At 41.7% G+C, this 27,762-nt stretch overlaps 1 protein-coding gene across 1 annotated transcript in view; it reads right to left on the reverse strand.

The window, feature by feature from the left end:
• Positions 1-19,180: 19,180 nt before the first annotated feature.
• LOC135555748 (rho-related GTP-binding protein RhoN-like) overlaps positions 19,181-27,762 on the reverse strand; it is a 46,582-nt gene continuing 38,000 nt past the window's right edge. Inside the window, exon 5 of the mRNA XM_064988443.1 lies at positions 19,181-21,588. Within this exon, the coding sequence (XP_064844515.1) occupies positions 21,319-21,588 (270 nt within the window). The 3' untranslated portion in view covers positions 19,181-21,318. The remainder of the gene's footprint in view (positions 21,589-27,762) is intronic.

Raw genomic sequence — 27,762 nt, forward strand, 5'->3', positions numbered from 1 at the left:
TGGAAAACTGCTCAAAAATTGCTGCACATTTCCATTCATTTTGGTTTTCCAGCTCAGTTAGGGGCACGCACAGAAATATCTTTGCAGTTTTGGAAACGTCATCTTGGTGTTTTCTTTCCAAAGTGTACCAATTATAGCATAGTCGAGCATCTTTTTGTGACAAAATATTGGAAGGTCTTAAAACATTACCAAGACTATCATTTTTATAAAATGTGCCAAGAGTTTCAACAGGTTAATTTGTTCAGAGCACTTTGAATAGCGGGTAGTTAGAACGCAAGAATGCGTCTTTTTGCGAGACTTACCTTGAAAAAGGTCATGTCTCGTTTTGTTTTGAATTTTCTCAATGGCAATATTAATCTGATCATTCTTGTAGCCCCTCTCCTTGAACTTTCTTTGCGTCTCAGCCATATTTCTGTCGAAATCGGACTGTTTTTTGCAAATTCTTTTGATTCGACAGAATTGGCTGTAGGGCAAACTGTTTTTCAAGGGAAGTGGGTGGCAACTATCAGCCCTCAACAAACTGTTACGATCAGTTGGCTTCCTGTAAACGGTATATTGATGATATTTTTGTTCTATGGAGGGGTGATGCTAAACAGCTCCAGGCGTTCCATGCTTTTCTTAACTCCTGTTCTGAGCATCTGAGATTTACTATGCAATTTGATACACGTCAAATCAGTTTTCTTGATCTTCTGATCTTGTGTGAAGATAATGTTTTATACACTGATCTTTACAGGAAGCTAACTGTTCGTAACAGTTTGTTGAGGGCTGATAGTTGCCACCCACTTCCCTTGAAAAACAGTTTGCCCTACAGCCAATTCTGTCGAATCAAAAGAATTTGCAAAAAACAGTCCGATTTCGACAGAAATATGGCTGAGACGCAAAGAAAGTTCAAGGAGAGGGGCTACAAGAATGATCAGATTAATATTGCCATTGAGAAAATTCAAAACGAGACATGACCTTTTTCAAGGTAAGTCTCGCAAAAAGACGCATTCTTGCGTTCTAACTACCCGCTATTCAAAGTGCTCTGAACAAATTATAAATGTAGATCCTTCAAACACCCACAAACAGGGAAATCGATCCCAATAAAAGGTGTTATTACGTGCTCCACTAAGGCAGTTATTTATCTTATAACTTGTCCTTGTGGTAAAAATTATGTAGGTAAAACAAAGCGCAAATTAAAAGTACGTATCTCAGAGCACCGTAGCACCATTAGGTGTAAAAACTTGACTTATCCAGTTGCAGCCCACTTCTTAGAGGCAGGCCACTCGATTTCGTCTCTGCGTTATATAGGCATCGAACATGTCACCCTCCCTAGGAGAGGGGGTGACCTTGATAATTTATTGTTAAAACGAGAGGCTGCCTGGATCTTTAATTTAAAGACCCTTGCACCCTTCGGTCTCAACGTAGACTTTGATCTGAAGCCATTCCTGTGATTATTGTGACTTTGCCATTGTAATTGTGTGTAAACTTGTATAGTCAAATTAATCTATGATCGTATGCTATCCATTTGTTTGTATGCTGTTCTTTGTATGACATTTTAATATTTGATTATTAACCAATGATATTAGGCCACTCCTGGCCATGATTACAGACACCTGTGTCCTTTGACACTATATAAACGAGTCATCCTGCAGTGTTTGTGATTATACCCTGATGAAGACAGCTTGGCTGTCGAAACGTTGGTATTAAATTTTTGCATCTGAGCTCCAAGAGTGTGCGGCTCTCTTATTTTTATTTTGGAATCAAAGCATTACCTAGCTCCTCTTTCCTATGTCTTGTCAGTGTATTCCTAATCCCTGTATAGAGGGCTGTTTGTTTAGTCTGGGTTTGTGTCTTTTAGAGGAACGGTTTATCATTGTTGTTGCTTCATGATGATTTTGATGTCTGAAAAGTTCACAGGGCTGTGTGGTTAACCACCTGGATTTAACCACAAGATATCCTCAGAACTTACACCCAGGACCAGCCCATACTCCTACACCAGCTCATATCAGAACACCAGCCAACAGTGACAGTAGCTGACAGTAGCTCCCTACTATACAGCAGGGATCAACTAGATTCATCCACAGGCCGATTTTATTTCTTTAGTGGATGGCCAGAGGGACGTAATTACATATAAAACTTCTGGTTTTATTGCTAGCTTGAGTTACCTGGGGTGGCAGAGAGTTCCATTTCGTCATGACTCTATTTAACACGGTGTGTTTCCCAGCCTCTGTTCTGGACCTGGGGACTGTGAAGAGACCTCTGGTTGCCTGTCTTGTGTTGTACCGATGAGTGTCTGAACTGTGTGCCAACTGCTTGAACAGACAGTTCGGTACCTTTAACATATCAATGCCTCGCACAAAATCCAATACTGAAGAAGTTGATTTCTCCTCAACTTTGAACCAGAAGAGATTGACATGCATGTCATTAACATTTGCCCTCCGTGTACATCTAAGTGGAATACGTGCTGCTCTATTCTGGACCAACTGCAATTTGCCTATGTCCTTCTTTGCCGCACCTGACCACACAACTAGACAGTAGGTCCAGGTGAGATAAAACTAGGGCCTGTAGGACCTGTCTGGTTGACTGAGATGTGAAGAAAGCAGAGAAACGCCTTATCATGGACCTCTTCCCATTTTAATAACCATGGAGTCGATATTTTATTTTTTTATTTTTTTATTTTACTAGGCAAGTCAGTTAAGAACAAATTCTTATTTTCAATGACGGCCTAGGAACAGTGGGTTAACTGCCTGTTCAGGGGCAGAATGACAGATTTGTACCTTGTCAGCTCAGGGATTCGAACTTTTGGCCATGATAACTTGCTATCTAGGATGTCAGCCAGCAGTTTAGTCTCTTCAACTTGCTCAATAGCCACTTTCATTCAATAATAGATCTAGTTGAGGTTTAGGGTTGAGCGAGACATTTGTCACAAAAATTATGCTTTTAGTTTTTGGGGTATTTAGCACCAGCCTGCTGCTAGTTACCCATTCTAAAACTGACTGGGGCTCTATGTTAAGGGTGTCAGTTATTTATTTTACTGTTGCAGTCGACATGTATACTATTGAGTCGTCAGCGTACATGGACACACAGGCTTTATTCAAGGCCATTGGAAGGTCATTAGTAAACACAGGAAACAATAATGGTCCAAGCCGGCTGCCCTGCAGTACACCACACCCAACCAAATTTGTTTTAGAGAGGCTTCCATTAAAGAAAACCCTCTGTGTCATATTGGATAGGTAACCATCTATCCATGATAAGGCAGAGGATGTTAACACCTACATTTTTCAGCAATATGCTATGATCAATGGTATCAAAGCCTGCACTGACGTCTAACAAAACAGCTCCCACAATCTTCTTGTTATCCATTTCTTTCAACCAATCATAGGTAATTTGTGTCAGTGCCGAGCATGTTGAGTGCTCTTCCCTATAAGCATGCTGTAAGTCTTTTGTTAATTTGGTTTCTGTAAAATAACATTCTATTTAAAAAAAAAAGTTTACTAAGCAAAATTTTAGAAAAGGCTGTTGCGCAGCAACTCACTGCCTTCCTGAAGACAAACAATGTATACGAAATGCTTCAGTCTGGTTTTAGACCACATCATAGCACTGAGACTGCACTTGTGAAGGTGGTAAATTACCTTCTAATGGCATCAGACCGAGGCTTTGCATCTGTCCTCGTTGCTCCTAGACCTTAGTGCTGCTTTTGATACCATTGATAACCACATTCTTTTGGAGAGATCGGAAACCCAAATTAGTCTACACGGACAAGTTCTGGCCTGGTTTAGATCTTATCTGTCGGAAATATATCAGTTTGTCTCTGTGAATGGTTTGTCCTCTGACAAATCAACTGTAAATTTCGGTGTTCCTCAAGGTTCCGTTTTAGGACCACTATTGTTTTCACTATATATAATGTTAACATTCACTGCTATGCGGATGACACACAGTTGTACATTTCAATGAAACATGGTGAAGCCCCAAAATTGCCCTCGATAGAAGCCTGTGTTTCAGACATAAGGAAGTGGATGGCTGAAAACGTTCTACTTTTAAACTCGGACAAAACAAAGATGCTTGTTCTAGGTCCCGAGAAACAAAGAGATCTTCTGTTGGTGGCAGGGTAGCCTAGTGGTTAGATTGTTGGACTAGTAACCAGAAGGTTGCAAGTTCAAATCCCTGAGCTGACAAGGTACAAATCTGTCGTTCATCAAGTAATCTTGATGGTTGTACAGTTGTCTCAAATAAAACTGTGAAGGACCTCGGTGTTACTATGGACCCTGATCTCTCTTTTGATGAACATATCAAGACTGTTTCAAGGACAGCTTTTTTCCATCTACGTAACATTGCAAAAATCAGAAACTTTCTGTCCAAAAATGATGCAGAAAAATTAATCCATGCTTTTGTTACTTATAGGTTAGACTAGTGCAATGCTCTACTTTCCGGCTACCCGGATAAAGCACTAAATAAACGTCAGTTAGTGCTAAATACGGCTGCTAGAATCCTGACTAGAACCAATTTTTTTTTTATCATATTACTCCAGTGCTAGTCTCCCTACACTGGCTTCCTGTCAAGGCAAGGGCTGATTTCAAGGTTTTACTGCTAACTTACAAAGCATTACATGGGCTTGCTCCTACCTATCTCTCTGATTTGGTCCTGCCGTACATACCTACACGTACGCTACGGTCACAAGACGCAGGCCTCCTAATTGTCCCTAGAATTTCTAAGCAAACAGTTGGAGGCAGGGCTTTCTCCTATAGAGCTCCATTTTTATGGAATGGTCTGCCTACCCATGTGAGAGATGCAAACTCGGTCTCAACCTTTAAGTCTTTATTGAAGACTCATCTCTTCAGTGGGTCATTTGATTGAGTGTAGTCTGGCCCAGCAGTGTGAAGGTGAACGGAAAGGCTCTGGAGCAACAAACTGCCCTTGCTGTCTCTGCCTTGCCGGTTCCCCTCTCTCCACGGGGATTCTCTGCCTCTAACCCTATTACAGGGGCTGAGTCACTGGCTTACTGGTGCTCTTTCATCCCATCCCTAGGAGGGGTGCGTCACTTGAGTGGGTTGAGTCACTGATGTGATCGTCCTGTCTGGGTTGGCGCCCCCCCCCCCTTGGGTTGTGCTGTGGCAGAGATATTTGTGGGCTATACTCGGCCTTGTCTCAGGATGGTAAGTTGGTGGTTGAATATAGCCCTCTAGTGGTGTGGGGGCTGTGCTTTGGCAAAGTGGGTGGGGTTATATCCTTCCTGTTTGGCCCTGTCCGGGGGTATCATCGGATGGGGCCACAGTGTCTCCTGACTACTCCTGTCTCAGCCTCCAGTATTTATGCTGCAGTAGTTTATGTGTTGGGGGGCTGGGGTCAGTTTGTTATATCTGGAGTACTTCTCCTGTCTTATTTACATTTACATTTAAGTCATTTAGCAGACGCTCTTATCCAGCGTGTGTGAATTTAAGTATGCTCTCTCTAATTCTCTCTTTCTTTCTCTCTCTCGAGGACCTGAGCCCTAGGACCATGCCTCAGGACTACGTTGTCACGTTCTGACCTTAGTTCTTTTGTTATGTCTTTGTTTTAGTTTGGTCAGGGCGTGAGTTGGGGTGGGTAGTCTATGTTCTTTTTTCTATGTTGTGTTTATGTGTTTGGCCTGGTATGGTTCTCACTCAGAGGCAGGTGTCGTTCGTTGTCTCTGATTGAGAATCATACTTAGGTAGCCTTTTTCCACCTGTGTTTTGTTGGTGATAATTTTCTGTTTTGTGTCTTCACCAGACAGGCCTGTTTCGTTGTCGTTTCGTTCTTTCACTTTGTTGTTTTTTTATTTAGTGTTTAGTTGATTTATTAAATATTAACATGGAACATACCACGCTGCGCATTGGTCCGATCTTGACTACTCTTCCTCAGATGACGAGGAGAATCGTTACATACCTGGCATGATGACTCCTTGCTGTCCCCAGTCCACCTGGCCGTGCTGCTTCTCCAGTTTCAACTGTTCTGCCTATGATTATTATTATCTGACCATGCTGGTCATTTATGAACATTTGAACATCTTGGCCATGTTCTGTTATAATCTCCACCCGGCACAGCCAGAAGAGGACTGGCCACCCCTCATAGCCTGGTTCCTCTCTAGGTTTCTTCCTAGGTTCTGGTCTTTCTAGGGAGTTTTTCCTAGCCACCGTGCTTCTACACCTGCATTGCTTGCTATTTGGGGTTTTAGGCTGGGTTTCTGTACAGCACTTTGAGATATCAGCTGATGTATGAAGGGCTTTATAAATACATTTTATTTGATTTGATATGTCTGCGTGTGATTGGTTCTCCACTGTACTCATTCAATTGGATGCATGTCAGAAGCAGTCACAAGCTTTTACCATGGATCTGGGTAGGGTGAAATACAAGGCAGTACACTAACCATCTTCCCCTCCCAGTGAGGAAGAGCAGAGCGTCCTACTCTCAGCAGATTAGGCAGACAAACCTGTCCTGCATATTAAGGTCACACAAGATCAGACATGGTTTTAATTGCGCCATAATTAGTCCCCACAATACTGTCAGACACCTGGGCGACTCTTTCTCTCTCCATAGAGGTCCAGGGTGTATGTTGAAGTGTATAACTATGAAGAAACCTAAAATGCCCAAAGGTACTAAATAAGTATGCTTCCTAAATGGAAGCCTATTCCCTACATAGTGCACTACTTTTGACCAGAGCTCATAGGGGCCCTATGGTGCACTATAAACAAAATAGGGTGCCATTTGAGACGCAGGCAAACTCCCTTCAGAGGGCATGATGAGGCATCAATTATGTTTTAGGTTGTGCACAGTAAATGTCTGTTCTTTATCTGCTGTTATGGATGTTCAAGTATTCTTTCTCCATCCAACACATATGGCTGTTAATCCAATAGATCTGTTCCCCCTCAATGATGTCTCAGACAATTAAAAACAAGCCCAAACACTGATTTGTTTCATACCTTAATGATGAAATAGAAACCTGTCTTTCATTATAAGCTTGAGTGAATGGCTCCCTGGCGTGTGACACTATGAGAGATTAGATATTGAATATTCTCACAACATTCCCCCTAACCACCACCCCCAACCACCACTTCATCCTCAATCTCGCCTGAGGAGAAACACCCTCCCCCTCCCCACGCCCCACCCCCCATCTTCACATGTGTGTGTGTATGTGTGTGTATTCCCAGAAAACAAATGGAAGAATAATGAATATGCAGGCAGAATATCAATACTTGTATCGATCAATCTCCGTTTAATGATAAAAGTGATTAGAGGGAGATCTTTCTGGGGTGATGATAAGGTTGACAGGGGTGGATCTCCTGACTAATTCAGACACACACACACAAACACATACATATATACAAGGCTCGTTTTAATTAGCAGGAATGTACTCGGTGGTGGAAAGAAGAGCTAGGCACTAAAGCGTGGGCTAATTCATCCCCACAGTCTGTGTTTTCATTACTAAACCACCTCAGGGACCAGCTCAGGTCTGCCTCCACTTTGTTGTGTTCATCTGTTAGGAAACAATCCAGTTCGGCTGGAACATGTAAGAGGCAACAAGGGAAAGTTCTCTAGATTAATATTCTAGTGGAGGCTTTTCATCTCCAGACGTGCAATTTGGCTGGCATATACTGGCTGGCATATACTGGCTGGCATATACTGGCTGTCATATACTGGCTGGCATGTACTGGCTGTCATATACTGGCTGGCATATACTGGCTGTCATATACTGGCTGGCATGTACTGACTGGCATATACTGGCTGGCATATACTGACTGGCATATACTGGCTGGCATATACTGGCTGGCATATACTAGCTGGCATATACTGGCTGGCATATACTGGCTGGCATATACTGACTGGCATATACTGGCTGGCATATACTGGCTGGCATATACTGGCTGGCATATACTGACTGGCATATACTGACTGGCATATACTGGCTGGCATATACTGGCTGGCATATACTGGCTGGCATATACTGGCTGGCATATATTGGCTGGCATATACTGGCTGGCATATACTGGCTGGCATATATTGGCTTGCATATACTGGCTGGCATATATTGGCTGGCATATACTGGCTGGCATATACTGGCTGGCATATATTGGCTTGCATATACTGGCTGGCATATATTGGCTGGCATATACTGGCAGGCATATACTGGCTGGCATATATTGGCTGGCATATACTGGCTGGCATATACTGGCTGGCATATACTGGCAAATACTAGCTGGCACATACTGGCTGGCATATACTGGCTGGCATATACTGGCTGGCATATACTGGCTGGCATATATTGGCTGGCAAATACTGGCCGGCATATACTGGCTGGCGTATACTGGCTGGCATATACTAGCTGGCATATACTGGCTGGCATGTACTAGCTGGCACATACTGGCTGGCATATACTGGCTGGCATATACTGGCTGGCATATACTGGCTGGCACATACTGGCTGGCATATACTGGCTGGCATATACTGGCAGGCATATACTGGCTGGCATATACTGGCTGGCATATACTGGCTGGCATATACTGGCTGGCATATACTGGCTGGCATATACTGGCTGGCATATACTGGCTGGCATATACTGGCTGGCTGGCATTGGCTATATTGGCTGGCTGGCTGGCATATACTGGCTGGCACATACTGGCTGGCATATACTGGCTGGCATATACTGGCTGGCATATACTGGCTGGCATATATTGGCTGGCATATATTGGCCTGCATATACATGTATTGGCTGGCAAATACTGGCTGGCATATACTGGCTGGCATATACTGGCTGGCATATACTGGCCGGCATATACTGGCTGGCATATACTGGCTGGCATATATTGGCTGGCAAATACTGGCTGGCATATACTGGCTGGCATATACTGGCTGGCATATACTGGCTGGCATATATTGGCTGGCATATATTGGCCTGCATATACATGTATTGGCTGGCATATATTGGCTGGCATATATTGACTGGCATATACTGGCTGGCATATATTGGCTGGCATATACTGGCTGGCATATATTGGCTGGCATATACTGGCTGGCATATATTGGCTGGCATATATTGGCTGGCATATACTGGCTGGCATATACTGGCTGGCATATACTAGCTGGCATATACAGGCTGGCATATACTGGCTGGCACATACTGGCTGGCATATACTGGCTGGCATATACTAGCTGACATGTACTGGCTGGCATATACTGGCTGGCATATACTGGCTGGCATATACTGGCTGGCACATACTGGCTGGCATATACTGGCTGGCATATACTGGCTGGCATATACTGGCTGGCATATACTGGCTGGCATATACTGGCCTGCATATACATGTATTGGCTGGCATATATTGGCTGGCATATATTGACTGGCATATATTGGCTGGCATATACTGGCTGGCATATATTGGCTGGCATATACTGGCTGGCATATATTGGCTGGCATATACTGGCTGGCATATATTGGCTGGCATATATTGGCTGGCATATACTGGCTGGCATATATTGGCTGGCATATACTGGCTGGCATATACTGGCTGGCATATATTGGCTGGCATATATTGGCTGGCATATACTGGCTGGCATATATTGGCTGGCATATATTGGCTGGCATATATTGGCTGTCATATACTGGCTGGCATATACTGGCTGGCATATATTGGCTGGCATATATTGGCTGGCATATACTGGCTGGCATATATTGGCTGGCATGTATTGCCTGGCATATATTGGCTGGCATATACTGGCTGGCATATATTGGCTGGCATATATTGGCTGGTATATATTGGCTGGCATGTGGCTGTGTAGCACTACTTATTTTTCCAGGTGCAGTGTACAGATGTAGGATCTTAAATTGAGCCAGTTAGCTACAGCGGTAACAGGAAATGTGAATTATTATGTGGATTATATTTAATGGACATTTTTGTAGGGTTATTACATTTGTCTTAAGGGAAAATCTAACTTCAGAACCTTTGGTAAACCTCAAATACACTACAAGTTTTAAAAGTCCTGCATAGTAGGAACATTCTCTTGCAACAGGGTGATCAAATTAAGATCCTACATCTGTATGTGTGTGTGCATGTACAAACCCTGTGCACTCATATGTTGTGTGTTTACCTCTCTTGACTCCTTTCTAGGAGTCCAGGTTTCCCCCAGGACACTGGCCAGTGTACTATAGCTTACTGATAATATCCACAGGCAAATTGGGAATGGATGTAGACAGTAAGTTGTCATTATGAATGGCCATTCAGCTACACTACATGGCCAAAAGCACGTGGACACCCCTTCACATTAGTGGATTTGGCTATTTCAGCCACACCCGTTGCTGATAGGTGTATAAAATCAAGCGCACAGCCATGCAATCTCCATAGACAGACATTGGCAGTAGAATGGCCTTACTTGGGCTACCAAAAAAGAGGCACAGTGGCCTAAGGAACTGCATCTCAGTGCTTGAGGCGTCACTACAGAAACCAGGGTTCGATTCCAGGCTGTTTCACAACCGGCCGTGATTGGGAGTCCCACAGGGCGGCGCACAATTGGCCCAGCGTCGCCCGAGGTTGGCCGGTGTAGGCCGTCATTGTAAATAATAATTTGCTCTTAACTGGGAAAGGGGGATACCTAGTCAGTTGTCAAACTGAATGTATTCAACTGAAACGTGTCTTCTGCATTTAACCCTGAATCAGAGAGGTGCGGGGGGCTGTCTTAACCGACATCCACATCTTCAACGCCAGGGGAACAGTGGGTTAACTGCTCAGTGGCAGAATGTCAGATTTTTACCTTGTCAGCTCTGGAATTCAATCCAGCAACCTTTCGGTTACTGGCCCAATGCTCTAACCACTAGACTACCTGCCGCTGACTTGAAAAAGGTTTTTAAAAAACGAAATAAAAAAATACTGAAGAGCTTAGTGACTTTCAACGTGGCACCGTCTTAGGATGCCACCTTTCCAACAAGTCAGTTTGTCAAATTTGTGCCCTGTTAGAGCTGCAGTGCTCAACTGTAAGTGCTGTTATTGTGAAGTGGAAACTTCTAGGAGCAACAACGGCTCAGCTGTGAAGTGGTAGGCCACATAAGCTCACAGAATGGTACCGCCGAGCGCTGAAGTGCGTAGCACATAGAAATTATCTGTCCTTGGTTGCAACACCCACTACCGAGTTCCAAACACCTCTGGAAGCAATGTCAGCACAAGGACTGCTCATCGGGAGCTTCATGAAATGGGTTTCCATGGCCGAGCAGCCGCACAAAATTCACCATGAGCAATGTCAAGCGTCTGCTGGAGTGGTGCAAAGCTTGCTGCCATTGGACTGGAGCAGTGGAAATGCTTTCTCTGGAGTGATGAATCATGCTTCACCATCTGACAGTCCGATGGACGAATCTGGGTTTGGTAGATGCCGGGAGAATGCTACCTGCCGAATGCATAGTGCCAACTATAAAGATTGGTGGAGGAGGAATAATGGTCTGGGGCAGTTTTTCATGGTTCGGGTTAGGCCCCTTACTTCCAGTGAAGGGGAATCGTGACGCTATAGCAAACAATGACATTCTAGATGATTCTGTGCTTCCAATTTTGAGGCAACTGTTTGGGGAAGTCCCTTTCCTGTTTCAGCATGACAATTCCCTCATGCACAAAGCGAGGTCAATACAGAAAAGGTTTGTCGAGATCGCTGTGGAAGAACTTGACTGGCCTGTACAGAGCCCTGACTTCGACCCCATCGGACACCTTTGGGATGAATAGGAACGCGGATTACGAGCCAGGCCTTATTGTCCAACATCAGTGCCCAACCTCACTAATGCTCTCGTGGCTGAATGATCCAACATCTAGAAGAGTGGATGCTGTTATAGCAGCAAAGGGGGGACCAACCCCACATGAATTCCCATGATTTTGGAATGAGATGTTCGATGAGCAGGTGTCCACATACTTTTGGCCCTGCAGTGCGTGACTAGACCTCCTGTATGGACACCATCCGATAGTAATTGGGCATGAATGTATGCAATCCAGATCACCAGACAGTGAGTTGTCTGTATGAATAATGTCAGATGGCAATTTAGATAACACACCATGTATGTCTCACAGTGGTTGTTATTAACAGCATGAGAGGGGAGTAAGTGAAGTATGCAGAGGCAGAGTGGAGAGGGAGAACTAACAAAGGTACTTCTAATCCCCCTGGCTTCTCCTCTGTAAAGGCCAACTGACTGATCAGATTGCTGAAATAGATGCCAGACATTCGGCTGTAAAAAAAAACTAAAAAACTCTCCTTCACATCACAAGCCTGAGAAATGCCTGTGAGTGTATGGAGATACAGAGGAACCCAGAGCAAAGTTTCTGTTTAAATTAGAGGTTGACCGATTATGATTTTTCAACGCCGATACCGATGCCGATTATTGGAGGACCAAAAAAAGCTGGTACCGATTAATCGGACGATTTTAAAAATGTATTTGTAAAAATGACAAATACAACAATACTGAATGAACACTTATTTTAACTTAATATGACTAAATAAATAAATAAATGTAACCTCAAATAAATAATGAAACATGTTCCATTTGGTTTAAATAATGCAAAAACAAAGTGTTGGAGAAGAAAGTAAAAGTGCAATATGTGCCATGTAAGAAATCTAATGTTTAAGTTCCTTGCTCAGAACAGGAGAACATATGAAAGCTGGTGGTTCCTTTAACATGATTCTTCAATATTCCCAGGTAAGAAGTTTTAGGTTGTAGTTATTATAGGAATTATAGGACTATTTCTCTCTATACCATTTGTATTTCATTAACCTTTGACTATTGGATGTTCTTATAGGCACTATAGTATTGCCAGTGTAACAGTATAGCTTCCGTCCCTCTCCTCGCCTCTACCTGGGCTCGGACCAGCAACACAACGACAACGGCCACACTCGAAGCAGCGTTACCCATGCAGAGCAAGGGGAATACCTACTCCAAGTCTCAGAGCGAGAGACGTTTGAAACGCTATTCGCGCTAACTAGCTAGCCATTTCACATCGGTTACACCAGCCTAATCTCGGGAGTTGATGGGATTGAAGTCATAAACAGCGCAATGGTTGAAGCACAGAAAAGAGCTGCTGGCAAAACTCACAAAAGTGCTGTTTGAATGAATGCTTACGAGCCTGCTGCTGCCTACCATCACTTAGTCAGACTGCTCTATCAAATCATAGACTTAATTATAACATAATAACACAGAAATGCGAGCCTTAGGTCATTAATATGGTCAAATCCGGAAACTATCATCTCGAAAACAAGACATTTATTCTTTCAGTGAAATACGGAACCATTCCGTATTTTATCTAACGGGTGGCATCCATAAGTCTAAATATTCCTGTTACATTGCACAACCTTCAATGTTATGTCATAATTACGTAAAATTCTGGCAAATTAGGCGGCCCAAACTGTTGCATATACCCTGACTCTGCGTGCAATGAATGCAAGAGAAGTTATACAATTTCATCTGGTTAATATTACCTGCTTACCTGGATTTATTTTAGCTAAATATGCAGGTTTAAAAATATATACTTCTGTGTATTGATTTTAAGAAAGGCATTGATGTTTATGGTTAGGTACACATTGGGGCAACGATAGTCCTTTTTCGCGAATACGCACCCTATCGATTATATGCAACGCAGGATGCGCTAGATAAACTAGTAATATCATCAACCATGTGTAGTTAACTAGTGATTATGATTGATTGATTGTTTTTTATAAGATAAGTTTAATGCTAGCTAGCAACTTACCTTGGCTTACTGCATTTGCACAACAGGCAGGCTGCTTGTGGAGTGCAATGAGAGGCATGTGGTTAGAGCGATGGACTAGTTAACTGTAAGGTTGCAAGATTGAATCCCAGAGCTGACAAGGTAAAAATCTGCCGTTCTGCCCCTGAACAAGGCAGTTAACCCACCGTTCCTAGGCCGTTATTGAAAATAAGAATGTGTTCTTAACTGAATTGCCTAGTTAAATAAAGATTAAATAAAGTTGTAAAAAAAAACGGCCATTCCGATTAATTGTTCGACCTCTAGTTTAAATACCTAGATTGTGCATGGATGACAGACAGACAGACAGACAGACAGACAGACAGACAGACAGACAGACAGACAGACAGACAGACAGACAGACAGACCACCATGCTGCTGCTGGGGCCAACCTCCTTTCCCTTGCTCATTTCCTGCCCTAAGTTATCCCCTCCCAGACTTCCTCTGTCCCCTGTGCCCATCCCAACCCACCAACCTCTCAGCCCCTCTCTGTGTCTCTCTACTGTATATTGTTAAATTAATCTTTCCTCTTCTCTCTTCAGATCACATAAAGAATTTGCGATAGTAAAGTTTTGAAAAATGTATTTGTTATTCAAGTGAAAAGCCCAATGAATACTCACCTTTTGATTGAACTCCCGACGCTTGTGGGACATTTATTTTGAAGGCACGTACAAGTAACAACTGCACGAGGACAAACAGTGACTGACAGGCTGACACATGTCACAGTTACAAATAGTAGCTAGCTAGAAATTGCACAAAAAAAAGTTTTTCAAAGATTTCAAAGGAAAGGGAAGTAGACAATGAATGTAAGGTGTTCTTTTGGCCTTTTTGCATATCAGATGTACAGCCTGGTCAAAGCCTTCATGGTAAAATGACTCAAGTAGAAGCCAACAATCTCACCCACCTTCCCACACTACTAGTCTGTTCCTTATCAGATGACCAGCGGGAGAAGTATACTTCGCTGCTGCATGCATTGAACGGAGAGTTTTATTGTCGTTTTGAGGATTTCAAAGTGTTGGAAAATGACATGCTGTTGGTTTCCTCTCCTTTCACCTTCAATGTGGATAAGCTCCCACTGACCTGCAACTTGAGTTTATCGATCTTCAGTCTGATGCAGTGATTGGAGAACTACTCAAAACAATGTCACTGACGAGGTTCTATGCATCTCTTGATGAACAAAACTTTCCAAAGATTAAGGAGTCATGCTCAGAAGATGTTTGTAGTGTTTGGGTCAACCTATGTATGTGAACAGACATTTTCAGTGATGAATTATAACAAGGCACAGATCATCTCTTACTGATTCTCACCTCTCAGCAATCCTGCGCATAGCGACAGAAACTATACCTGACTTCACTGCTCTAGTCAATGCCCATCAGAGACTTCACTCCTCACACTGATTGAGTAGTTTAAATGTAATGTTGAGCTCTCTTTCTTGTGTTTTTGTGCATACACATTCTGTCCGTGGTGCTGAATGCACATTGTACTTTTTCCTCCGTGTAGTTCATTGCCTGTTAAATAATGAAAGTACCTGCCAAAAGGAGAATATGGATGTGGTTTATTTCTGTGCATGTTAAAAAAGTAAAATAAGTAGCATGTCTGGACGTGATTTACAGTAGATATATCTGTCAACACACGATGTATAATCCTGTAATATGATTCTGGCCCACGATGGCAAAAATATATTCTAATGTTGCCCTGCATGGAAAATAATTGCCCATGCCTGGTCTTACCTAACCTTTTTTGTCCTCCATAAATACACGCCACCTAATTTGCTCTTTTGCGACTCTTTGCCCTCTGAGTGTAATTGGGAGCTTTGAAGGTTGCCTGGTAGTCTGGGGCTTGTAAATAATAATAAAATATGTTGATTAAACGTACAATTGTAACGCAACCAGCTGCAATCGGATTGTGAATTTGCTCAATAAACATTCCCACACAACATTTTTGATGTGAGTTTGCTCAACACGATTCTTTTGGAAGACCCGGGGTGAAAGGAGCAAACTCACAGTCCTCTTGCAGCTGGACGCATTACAATTGTAAGTTACACATTTTTTTTTACAGTGTGTGACAGCAGCAGTGACAGACACACATAGAGGAAATGTATTAAGTCAGGCCAGGACAGGGCCACAATGTGGTGACAGAGACTGAGTGTCCACTCCGACCTCCAGCCACACACTGTCTGGTCAACAGTCTGCCTGCTCCCCAACACCCTGTCATGTTTGGAATGTCACACAGACCGGCAGGCAGACAGGGAGGCCATGGCTGCCCTGGCCTACAGCTTGGTTTACAGGTTCATGCAGGGAAAAATAACTCAGCCAACCATAGACATGTAGGGTCAAACTGATGACAAAATGTTTTCCTCAGAGACGAGTACAACATGCACGTGATGTCAGCTGTCACTTTGAGTACAGTCGAAGCTCCTCTCACCCCGGGTTAAGAAGCAGCATGTGGTGACTAATTTAAATATGAACACAACATTGTGTTGTCTTCTTTGTTGTGTTGATGATGCACTCGTTTTGCTTTAGTTAATTCAGTGAGCTGTGTGTTGCCTTGTCAGCCTGACTCACCTCGAAGGCAGCATGACTGTTCTGACTTTTTGATGAGGAAATAATGCAATGATGGTGGTGGTAACCTTGACGACATCCAATAGATGCTTATAGGCATAGCGCTAACAAGTAACCAGAGGGATCTGCCTGGAATCTCTTATGATTAACACCTGGTGAGGTTTGATACATGGCTTACTGTGCACTGTAAAAATAGAAAGACTCAAAACACCATGATTGCGTAATGAAACCACGAAAAGTAGTACACCTGGGTGTTTGAATGTAAACCCAATGTAAGTGTTCTGATACACAGAAAGCGTTATAGCCTAAATAAATATAATGAATAAAACCAACTTAATATGTTGCTCAAAATGTAAGCATTTTTTAATTTCCTTCCTATCTTGCCACGTGGTTCTGTTTTTAGAGGATGCTTGTTGTAAAACCTCTAGTTACTGCTAGTGGATTGAGCACTGCTCAACAATGCCTGCCAAAATGGGTTAAACTTGCAAATTATCAGATACATAAATCAATGTTTTAAAATACTTCCGAAAAAGTCATCTAATTCTGCGCTAGACAGGATTTGAAACACCATAATAGTGTTAAGAAGCTTTAAAGAGAGGAAACTGGGCCTCCCGAGTGGCGCAGCGGTCTAAGGCACTGCATCACAGTGCTTAAGGTGTCACTACAGACCCGGGTTCGATCAGAGGCTGCATCACAGCCGGCCACAACCGGGAGACCCATGAGGCGGCGCACAATTGGCCCAGTGTTGTCCGGGTTAGGTGAGTGGTTGGCTGGCTGGCTGGGATTTCCTTGTCCCATCGTACTTTAGTGACTCCTTGTGGCGAGCCAGGCGCCTGCAAGCTGACCTTGGTTGCCAGCTGTATGGTGTTTCCTCCGACAATTTGGTGTGACTGGCTTCTGAGTTAAGTAAGCAGTGTGGCTTGGCAGGGTCGTGTTTCGGAGGACGCATGGCTCTCAACCTTCGCCTCCCCTGAGTCTGTAGGGGAGTTGCAGAGACTAACTAACAATTGGACAGAAAAAAGGGGTAAAAAGTACAACAATATAAAGTGAGGAAATTAAACCAAAAGAGAACATATCTAATTGCACTAAACAAACTCGAAACACAAAAATGGTGTTTTCAACCTTTTCCGGTAGGCTCTCAGTCCCTAGCAAAGTGTTCCACAACAAATTGATTAAAAGGTGTTACAACGGGGCCTCCCGAGTGTTTGACTCGACCTTCGCCTCTCCTGAGCCTGTTGGGGAGTTGCAACGATGAGACAAGATCGTAATTGGATATCACGAAAAAGGGGCTAAAATACAAAAAAGGGGGTGATACAACATACCATGTAATGTTTCAAAACATCTCAAGATGATGTGTTTCAAAACTCCAGCAAAGTTAAGGTTTCGTCTCCTTCTCGTTAGCTCAGTTGCTACTAGTTGATGTTACAAAGCACTTGATTTTAACAGCGTGAATAATTAATGGAGCTGTATTGGGGAGTTAGATCTAACATTCATCTGTTTGGGCTGAGTAATAACAAGAAGATGATCACACCCCACTGGGCACACACTGGTTGAATCAACCTGGTTTCCACAACATTTCAACAAAATTACATTGAACCAATGTGGAATAGATGTTGAATTGACATCTGTGCCCAGTGGGACAGACTAGTTACAGTGCTGCTTGAAAGTATGTGAACCTTACAGTGCCGGTCATTATTTTGGTATAAAACATACATCAAATCCTTATCTAAACCCCAATTCGTAATAAAGACATTCCAAGTAAATGACAGAAACAAACAAACAAAAATATTTTCATTGTTTATTTAACAAAAGTGGTTTATTTAACAGAAACTCAGATTTGATGTGTCCAAAAATATGTGAACCCCTTCAGTCAATAGCTTGTGGCACCTCCACTAGCAGCGATAACTTGGAGTAAACATCACCTATAGCCAGTCAGTCAGTCTCTGGGATTTTTGCCCACTCCTCCTTACAGAACTCAGCCAAGTGAGGTTTGAGGGGTGTCTGGCATGCCCACTTCAGGTATTGCCACAGCATCTCAATTGGATTTAGGTCAGGACTTTGACTTGGCCAATCCAAAACACAAATCTTCTTTCTGCTGAGCCATTCTTTGGAAGATTTGCTTGAATGCTTTGGGTCGTTGTCTCGTTGGAAGACCCATTTTCGGCCCAGCTTCAGCTCCTTGACTGACGGCCTGACGTTCTGTTCAAGAATCTCCTGGTATACCTCAGAATTCATGGTTCCCTTAAAGATGTGGAGTCGTCCAGGTCCAGAGGATGAAAAGCAGCCCCAGATCTTAACATTCCCACCACCATGCTTGACTGTTGGGAAAAGGTTCTTTTGGTGGTAGGCAGTGTTGGGTTTTCGCCAAACCTTGCGGTGTCGATTGTGACCAAAAAGGTCAATTTTGGACTCATGAATGAACCTGCCCTCTCACTACCCTCGTCCTGATGTCCTCTGAGATCTCCTTTCCTCTCCGCATGGTGTGCTTTGCATTCACCGGGATGGGTAACACCAAACTGACCAGGTTTCTGATCTCTATTTGTCAGAATCCCGCCCTAACTCTTTCCTAACGATCTCTCCTTTTGATTGGTTCATGTGGTACCCAATTGTTTACCCACCAGATTCTACTTACCTGCTTGATTTAACCAATGCAACCTGGGGTTCACTTATTTTTGCACCTGCAGTAATTCTTTTTTTATTTTGTTCTTCTACTACATGCATGCTTTTCTCTACACCAACATATGTCAGATCAAAAAGACTTGTTCTGATTAAATGAAGATTTCATGGTAAAAAAAAAATCTGTATTTGCACAAGGGGTTGACATACTTTTAAGCAGCACTGTATGTAATGTTAGTGACTGACAGCACTGATGTCTTCTCAAACACAATGAAGAGACATGGGTCAGAGAGGAAGTCTCTTCTCCCTACAGTCAAGCTGTTGCTTTATTTGAGACTTTTAGAGTATGTGAAAATACAGTAAAATAGCCCTAACATTTTACCGCTATATTTCCCACAAAGTAACATCTTAACATAACGACAACAGCAATAGCTTCAGTGAATCAAGTTGACATGATCTGAGTTGACACATTGAATAGTGTTAAATTATTACGAAAACAGATATGTAAAGTTACTTTTTTCTAGAAAGCACTTGTGGTTCGAATGATCTGAGGAAAACTCCACACATTCTTCATGTTGTTAACTCTGTCTGGTTACAAAAGCAATGCCAAACTGACTACTGTATTTCTGTCTGACCTACTCCCATCATTTACCCACTCAATAAGAGTCCCTTTTCAGCATTTCTTTTACACGGTTCTATTCTCATACATGGCAACAGGAAGTATCAACTAGAGGTCGACCGATTTAATCGGAATGGCCGATTTCAAGTTTTCATAACAATCGGAAATCTGTATTTTGGGCGCCGATTTGCCAATATTTTAATTTTAAAATGTTATACCTTTATTTAACTAGGCAAGTCAGTTAAGAACACATTCTTATTTTCAATGACGGCCTAGGAACGGTGGGTTAACTGCCTTGTTCAGGGGCAGAACGACAGCTCGGGGTGTCCAATCTTGCAACCTTACAGTAGTCCAACGCAATAACGACCTGCATCTCTCTCGTTGCACTCCACAAGGAGACTGCCTGTTACGCGAATGCAGTAAGACAAGGTAAGTTGCTAGCTAGCATTAAACTTATCTTATAAAAAATAATCAATCATAATCACTAGTTAACTACACATGGTTGATGATATTTCCAGATATTATCTAGCGTGTCCTGCGTTGCATATAATCTGACTGAGCATACAAGCATACAAGTATCTGACTGAGTGGTGGTAGGCAGAAGCAGGCGTGTAAACATTCATTCAAACAGCACTTTCGTGCGTTTTGCCAGCAAACAGCACTGTTTTGCAAACAGCACTTTCGTGCGTTGTGCGTCAAGCATTGCGTTGTTTATGACTTCAAGCCTATCAACTCCCGAGATGAGGCTGGTGTAACTGAAGTGAAATGGCTAGCTAGTTAGCGCGCGCTAACTAGAGGGACGGAAGCTATACTGTTACACTGGCAATACTAAACTGCCTATAAGAACATCCAATAGTCAAAGGTTAATGAAATACAAATGGTATAGAGGGAAATAGTCCTATAATTCCTATAATAACTACAACCTAAAACTTCTTACCTGGGAATATTGAAGACTCATGTTAAAATGAACCACCAGCTTTCATATGTTCTCATGTTCTGAGCAAGGAACTGAAACGTTAGCTTTCTTACATAGCACATATTGCACTTTTACTTTCTTCTCCAACACTTTGTTTTTGCATTATTTAAACCAAATTGAACATGTTTCATTATTTACTTGAGGCTAAATACATTTTATTGATGTATTATATTAAGTTAAAATAAGTGTTCATTCAGGATTGTTGAAATTGTCATTATTACAAATATTTCTTTAAATCGGCCGATTAACTGGTATCGGCGTTGAAAAATCATAATCGGTCGACCTCTCGTATCAACACAATATAGCATAGCAACAGCAAGCATGTCCATTGTCCACTGAGAAGTTTCTTGTTCCATCTTACTGAATCAACTCCTCCACTACCTTCTCCACAGAATGAAAGTCTTCTCCTCCAGCCGTCCAGTAAAGATGGCTGTTGTGCCGTCCTTGTGTGAAGGATTGATCCCCCAGTCAGTGCACTCCACAAACCCTACCCCAGGACCATGTAGCACTTCCTATTCCCCTCCTCTCCTCTCTCCACCCTGAGACTTCATCTCGAGAGAACCAGTCCACTTCACCGTCCATCAGTCAGTCAGTCAAAAAAAATGTAAACAGCTCCAAAAAGATTTGCAAACACACACGAAAGCATATTTTTTCGTTTTTTGTCCTTGTTCCTCAGCAGTGCAAAACGAGAATAATAGAGGATTTCTTTAAAAAATAAAATAAAATTGAACAAAACAAAACCAATAAATAGAGTTCCTCTTTCTGTCATATATTTCTGTGTATCATACTGTACTGTATGTATGTACATATATTTGTCTTGGTGGGTCTCTACATGAGCACACAGCTCTTGGCCCGGTCCTTCTGCATGACAGGGGCAGGATCCAGGGTATCAGTCCGACCGGGCAGGGGGGGCAGGGGCAGCTGGGACACCCGTTTGAGGCCCCGGCGGGAGCTGCTGCGTTTCAGCTGAGGCTTCTGTGGCCGCCGCACAGACGCCAGCGTGGTGATGTGGAACACGTCCCGTACGCTGTTCTCCGACACCTTGGAGGTGCACTCCACGTAGGCTACCGCACCTATCTGACGGGCCAACCCACTACCCTGAGGGGAGGGAGGAGAGGAGGGAGGGGTTTAGAGACCATCATCATCATCAACAACATCAAGAACATCAACAACAACATCAAGAACATCATCATCAAGAACATCATCATCATCAACAACAACATCAACAACATCATCATCAACAACATCAATAACATCACCGTCAACAACATCAAGAACATCATCATCAACAACAAAATCAAGAACATCATCATCATCAACAACATCAAGAACATCATCATCAAAAACATCATCAACAACAACAACATCAAGAACATCATCATCAACAATGTCAAGAACATCATCATCAACAACAATATTAAGGACATCATCATTAACAACATCAAGAACATCATCACCAACAACATCAAGAACATTATCATCAACAACAACATCATCATAATCAACAACATCAAGAATATCATCATCAACAACTTCAAGAACACCATCATCAACAACAACATCAAGAACATCAAGAACATCAACAACAACATCAAGAACATCAAGGACATCGTCATTAAGAACATCATCATCAACAACATCAAGAACATCATCAACAACAACATCAAGAACATCATCATCAACAACAACATCAAGAACATCATCATCAACAACAACATCAAGAACATCATTAACAACATCAACAACAACAACATCAAGAACATCATCATCAAGAACATCAAGAACATCAAGAACATCATCATCATCAACATCAAGAACATCATCATCAACAACATCATCAACAACAACATCATCATCATCAACAACATCAAGAACATCATCAACAACAACATTAAGAACATCATCATCAACAACAACATCAAAAACAACAACATCAAGAACATCATCATCAACAACTTCAAGAACATCATCAACAACAACATCAACAACAACATCAAGAACATCAACAACAACATCAACAACATCATCATCAACAACATCAACAACAACAACATCATCATCAACAACAAAATCAAGAACATCATCATCATCAACAACATCAATAACATCATCATCAAAAACATCATCAACAACAACAACATCAAGAACATCAACATCAACAATGTCAAGAACATCATCATCAACAACAATATTTAGGACATCATCATTAACAACATCAAGAACATCATCAACAACAACATCAAGAACATTATCATCAACAACAACATCATCATAATCAACAACATCAAGAATATCATCATCAACAACTTCAAGAACACCATCATCAACAACAACATCAAGAACATCAAGAACATCATCAAGAACATCAACAACAACAACATCAACAACATCAAGAACATCGTCATTAAGAACATCATCATCAACAACATCAAGAACATCATCATCAACAACAACATCAAGAACATCATCATCAACAACATCATCAACAACAACATCATCATCATCAACAACATCAAGAACATCATCAACAACAACATCAAGAACATCATCATCAACAACAACATCAAAAACATCATCATCAACAACAACATCAAGAACATCATCATCAACAACTTCAAGAACATCATCAACAACAACATCAACAACAACATCAAGAACATCATCATCAACAACATCAACAACATCATCAACAACATCAACAACAACAACATCAAGAACAACAACAACATCAACAACATCATCATCAACAACAAAATCAAGAACATCATCATCATCAACAACATCAAGAACATCATCATCAAAAACATCATCAACAACAACAACATCAAGAACATCATCATCAACAATGTCAAGAACATCATCATCAACAACAATATTAAGGACATCATCATTAACAACATCAAGAACATCATCAACAACAACATCAAGAACATTATCATCAACAACAACATCATCATCATCAACAACATCAAGAATATCATCATCAACAACTTCAAGAACACCATCATCAACAACAACATCAAGAACATCATCAACAACAACATCAAGAACATCAACAACAACAACATCAACAACATCAAGAACATCGTCATTAAGAACATCATCATCAACAACATCAAGCACATCATCAACAACAACATCAAGAACATCATCATCAACAACAACATCGAGAACATCATCATCAACAACAACATCAAGAACATCATTAACAACATCAACAACAACAACATCAAGAACATCATCATCAAGAACATCAAGAACATCAAGAACATCATCATCAACAACATCATCAACAACAACATCATCATCATCAACAACATCAAGAACATCATCAACAACAACATCAAGAACATCATCATCAACAACAACATCAAAAACATCATCATCAACAACAACATCATCAACAACTTCAAGAACATCATCAACAACAACATCAACAACAACATCAAGAACATCATCATCAACAACATCAACAACATCATCATTAACAACATCAACAACAACAACATCAAGAACATCAACAACATCATCATCAACAACATCAAGAACCTCGCCATCAACAACAACATCAAGAACATAATCATCAACAATGTCAAGAACATCATCATCAACAACAACATCAATAACATCATCAACAAGAACATCATCATCAACAACATCATCATCAATAACATCAAGAACATCATCATCAACTACAACATCATCATCAACAACATCAAGAACATCATCAACAACATCAAGAACATCATCTCATCAACAACATCCTGCTGTTGTGAATAGTATCTACTGTTCTTCTTGAGGTACAATGACAGTTAATGTACCATAACCTAGCACCAATGATCTCACATTACTGTAGTGAGATACAAGCAGGAGCCACAGAGATGCTGCGGGTCTAAACATCATGTCTACAGTGCAGATGCAGCTGCAGTTGAACCTGCCCTACATCTAATGAATAATACATGACTCTCTCAATTCAATTCAATTCAAGGGCTTTATTGGTATGGGAAACATGTGTTAACATTGCCAAAGCAAGTAAGGTAGATAATATATAAAGTGAAATTAACAGTAGACATCACACATACAGAAGTTTCAAAACAATAAAGACATTACAAATGTCATATTATATATATACAGTGTTTTTACAATGTACAAATGGTAAAGGACACAAGATAAAATAAATAAGCATAGATATGGGTTGTATTTACAATGGTGCATGTTCTTCACTGGTTGCCCTTTTCTCGTGGCAACAGGTCACAAATCTTGCTGCTCTGATGGCACACTGTGGAATTTCACCCAGTAGATATGGGAGTTTTTTCAAATTGGGTTTGTTTTCGAATTCTTTATGGATCTGTGTAATCTGAGGGAAATATGTCTCTCTAATATGGTCATACATTGGGCAGGAGGTTAGGAAGTGCAGCTCAGTTTTCACCTCATTTTGTGGGCAGTGAGCACATAGCCTGTCTTCTCTTGAGAGCCATGTCTGCCTACGGCGGCCTTTCTCAATAGCAAGGCTATGCTCGCTGAGTCTGTACATAGTCAAAGCTTTCCTTAATTTTGGGTCAGTCACAGTGGTTAGGTATTCTGCCGCTGTGTACTCTCTGTTTAGGGCCAAATAGCATTCTAGTTTGCTCTGTTTTTTTGTTAATTCTTTCCATTGTGTCAAGTAATTATCTTTTTGTTTTCTCATGATTTGGTTGGGTCTAATTGTGCTGCTGTCCTGGGGCTCTGTAGGGTGTGTTTGTGAACAGAGCCCCAGGACCAGCTTGCTTAGGGGACTCTTCTCCACGTTCATCTCTCTGTAGGTGATGGCTTTGTTGTGGAAGGTTTGGGAATCGCTTCCTTTTAGGTGGTTATAGAATTTAACAGCTCTTTTCTGAATTTTGATAATTAGTGGGTATCGGCCTAATTCTGCTCTGCATGCATTATTTGGTGTTCTACGTTGTACACGGAGGATATTTTTGCAGAATTCTGCGTGCAGAGTCTCAATTTGGTGTTTGTCCCATTTTGTGAAGTGTCGTTTGGTGAGCGGAACCCAGACCTCACAACCATAAAGGGCAATGGGTTCTATGACTGATTCAAGTATTTTTAGCCAAATCCTAATTGGTATGTTGAAATTTATGTTCCTTTTGATGGCATAGAATGCCTTTCTTGCCTTGTCTCTCAGATCGTTCACAGCTTTGTGGAAGTTACTCGTGGCACTGATGTTTAGGCCAAGGTATGTATAGTTTTTGTGTGCTCTAGGGCAACAGTGTCTAGATGGAATTTGTATTTGTGGTCCTGGTGACTGGACCTTTTTTGGAACACCATTATTTTGGTCTTACTGAGATTTACTGTCAGGGCCCAGGTCTGACAGAATCTGTGCATAAGATCTAGGTGCTGCTGTAGGCCCTCCTTGGTTGGTGACAGAAGTACCAGATCATCAGCAAACAGCAGACATTTGACTTCGGATTCTAGTAGGGTGAGGCCGGGTGCTGCAGACTTTTCTAGTGCCCGCGCCAGTTCGTTGATATATATGTTGAAGAGGGTGGGGCTTAAGCTGCATCCCTGTCTAACCCCCCTGTGACCCTGTGTGAAGAGATTTGTGTTTTTTGCCAATTTTAACCGCACACTTGTTGTTTGTGTACATGGATTTTATGATGTCGTATGTTTTACCCCCAACACCACTTTCCATCAGTTTGTATAGCAGACCCTCATGCCAAATTGAGTCAAAGGCTTTTTTGAAATCAACAAAGCATGAGAAGACTTTGCCTTTGTTTTGGTTTGTTTGGTTGTCAATTAGGGTGTGCAGGGTGAATACATGGTCTGTTCTACGGTAATTTGGTAAAAAGCCAATTTGACATTTGCTCAGTACATTGTTTTCATTGAGGAAGTGTACGAGTCTGCTGTTAATGATAATGCAGAGGATTTTCCCAAGGTTACTGTTGACGCATATTCCACGGTAGTTATTGGGGTCAAATTTGTCTCCATTTTTGTGGATTGGGGTGATCAGTCCTTGGTTCCAAATATTGGGGAAGATGCCAGAGCTAAGGATGATGTTAAAGAGTTTTAGTATAGCCAATTGGAATTTGTTGTCTGTATATTTGATCATTTCATTGAGGATACCATCAACACCACAGGCCTTTTTGGGTTGGAGGATTTTTATTTTGTCCTGTAACTCATTCAATGTAATTGGAGAATCCAGTGGGTTCTGGTAGTCTTTAATAGTTGATTCTAAGATCTGTATTTGATCATGTATATGTTTTTGCTCTTTATTCTTTGTTATAGAGCCAAAACGATTGGAGAAGTGGTTTACCCATACATCTCCATTTTGGATAGATAATTCTTTGTGTTGTTGTTTGTTTAGTGTTTCCAATTTTCCCAGAAGTGGTTAGAGTCTATGGATTCTTCAATTACATCGAGCTGATTTCTGACATGCTGTTCCTTCTTTTTCCGTAGTGTATTTCTGTATTGTTTTAGTGATTCACCATAGTGAATGCGTAGTTGGACAGGTTTCTCAATTTCTTTCTTAGATTTTTGCATTCTTCATCAAACCTTTTGTCATTGTTGTTAATTTTCTTCGGTTTTCTATTTGAGATTTGATAGGGAAGCTGAGAGGTCAAATATAATGTTAAGATTTTCTACTGCCAAGTTTACACCTTCACTATTACAGTGGAACGTTTTACCCAGGAAATTGTCTAAAGGGGATTGAATTTGCTGTTGCCTAATTGTTTTTTGGTAGGTTTCCAAGCTGCATTCCTTCCATCTATAGCATTTCTTAATGTTACTCAGTTCCTTTGGCTTTGATGCCTCATGATTGAGTATTGCTCTGTTTAAGTAGACTGTGATTTTGCTGTGGTCTGATAGGGGTGTCAGTGGGCTGACTGTGAACGCTCTGAGAGACTCTGGGTTGAGGTCAGTGATAAAGTAGTCTACAGTACTACTGCCAAGAGATGAGCAATAGGTGTACCTACCATAGGAGTCCCCTAGAAGCCTACCATTGACTATGTACATACCAAGCGTGCGACAGAGCTGCAGGAGTTGTGACCCGTTTTTGTTGGTTATGTTGTCATAGTTGTGCCTAGGGGGGCATATGTGGGAGGGAATGCTGTCACCTCCAGGCAGGTGTTTGTCCCCCTGTGTGCTGAGGGTGTCAGGTTCTTGTCCGGTTCTGGCATTTAGGTCGCCACAGACTAGTACATGTCCCTGGGCCTGGAAATTATTGATTTCCCCCTCCAGGATGGAGAAGCTGTCTTCATTAAAATATGGGGATTCTAGTGGGGGATATAGGTAGCA

Source organism: Oncorhynchus masou, chromosome 15 (genome assembly GCF_036934945.1).
Source record: "Oncorhynchus masou masou isolate Uvic2021 chromosome 15, UVic_Omas_1.1, whole genome shotgun sequence".
NCBI lineage: Eukaryota > Metazoa > Chordata > Actinopteri > Salmoniformes > Salmonidae > Oncorhynchus > Oncorhynchus masou.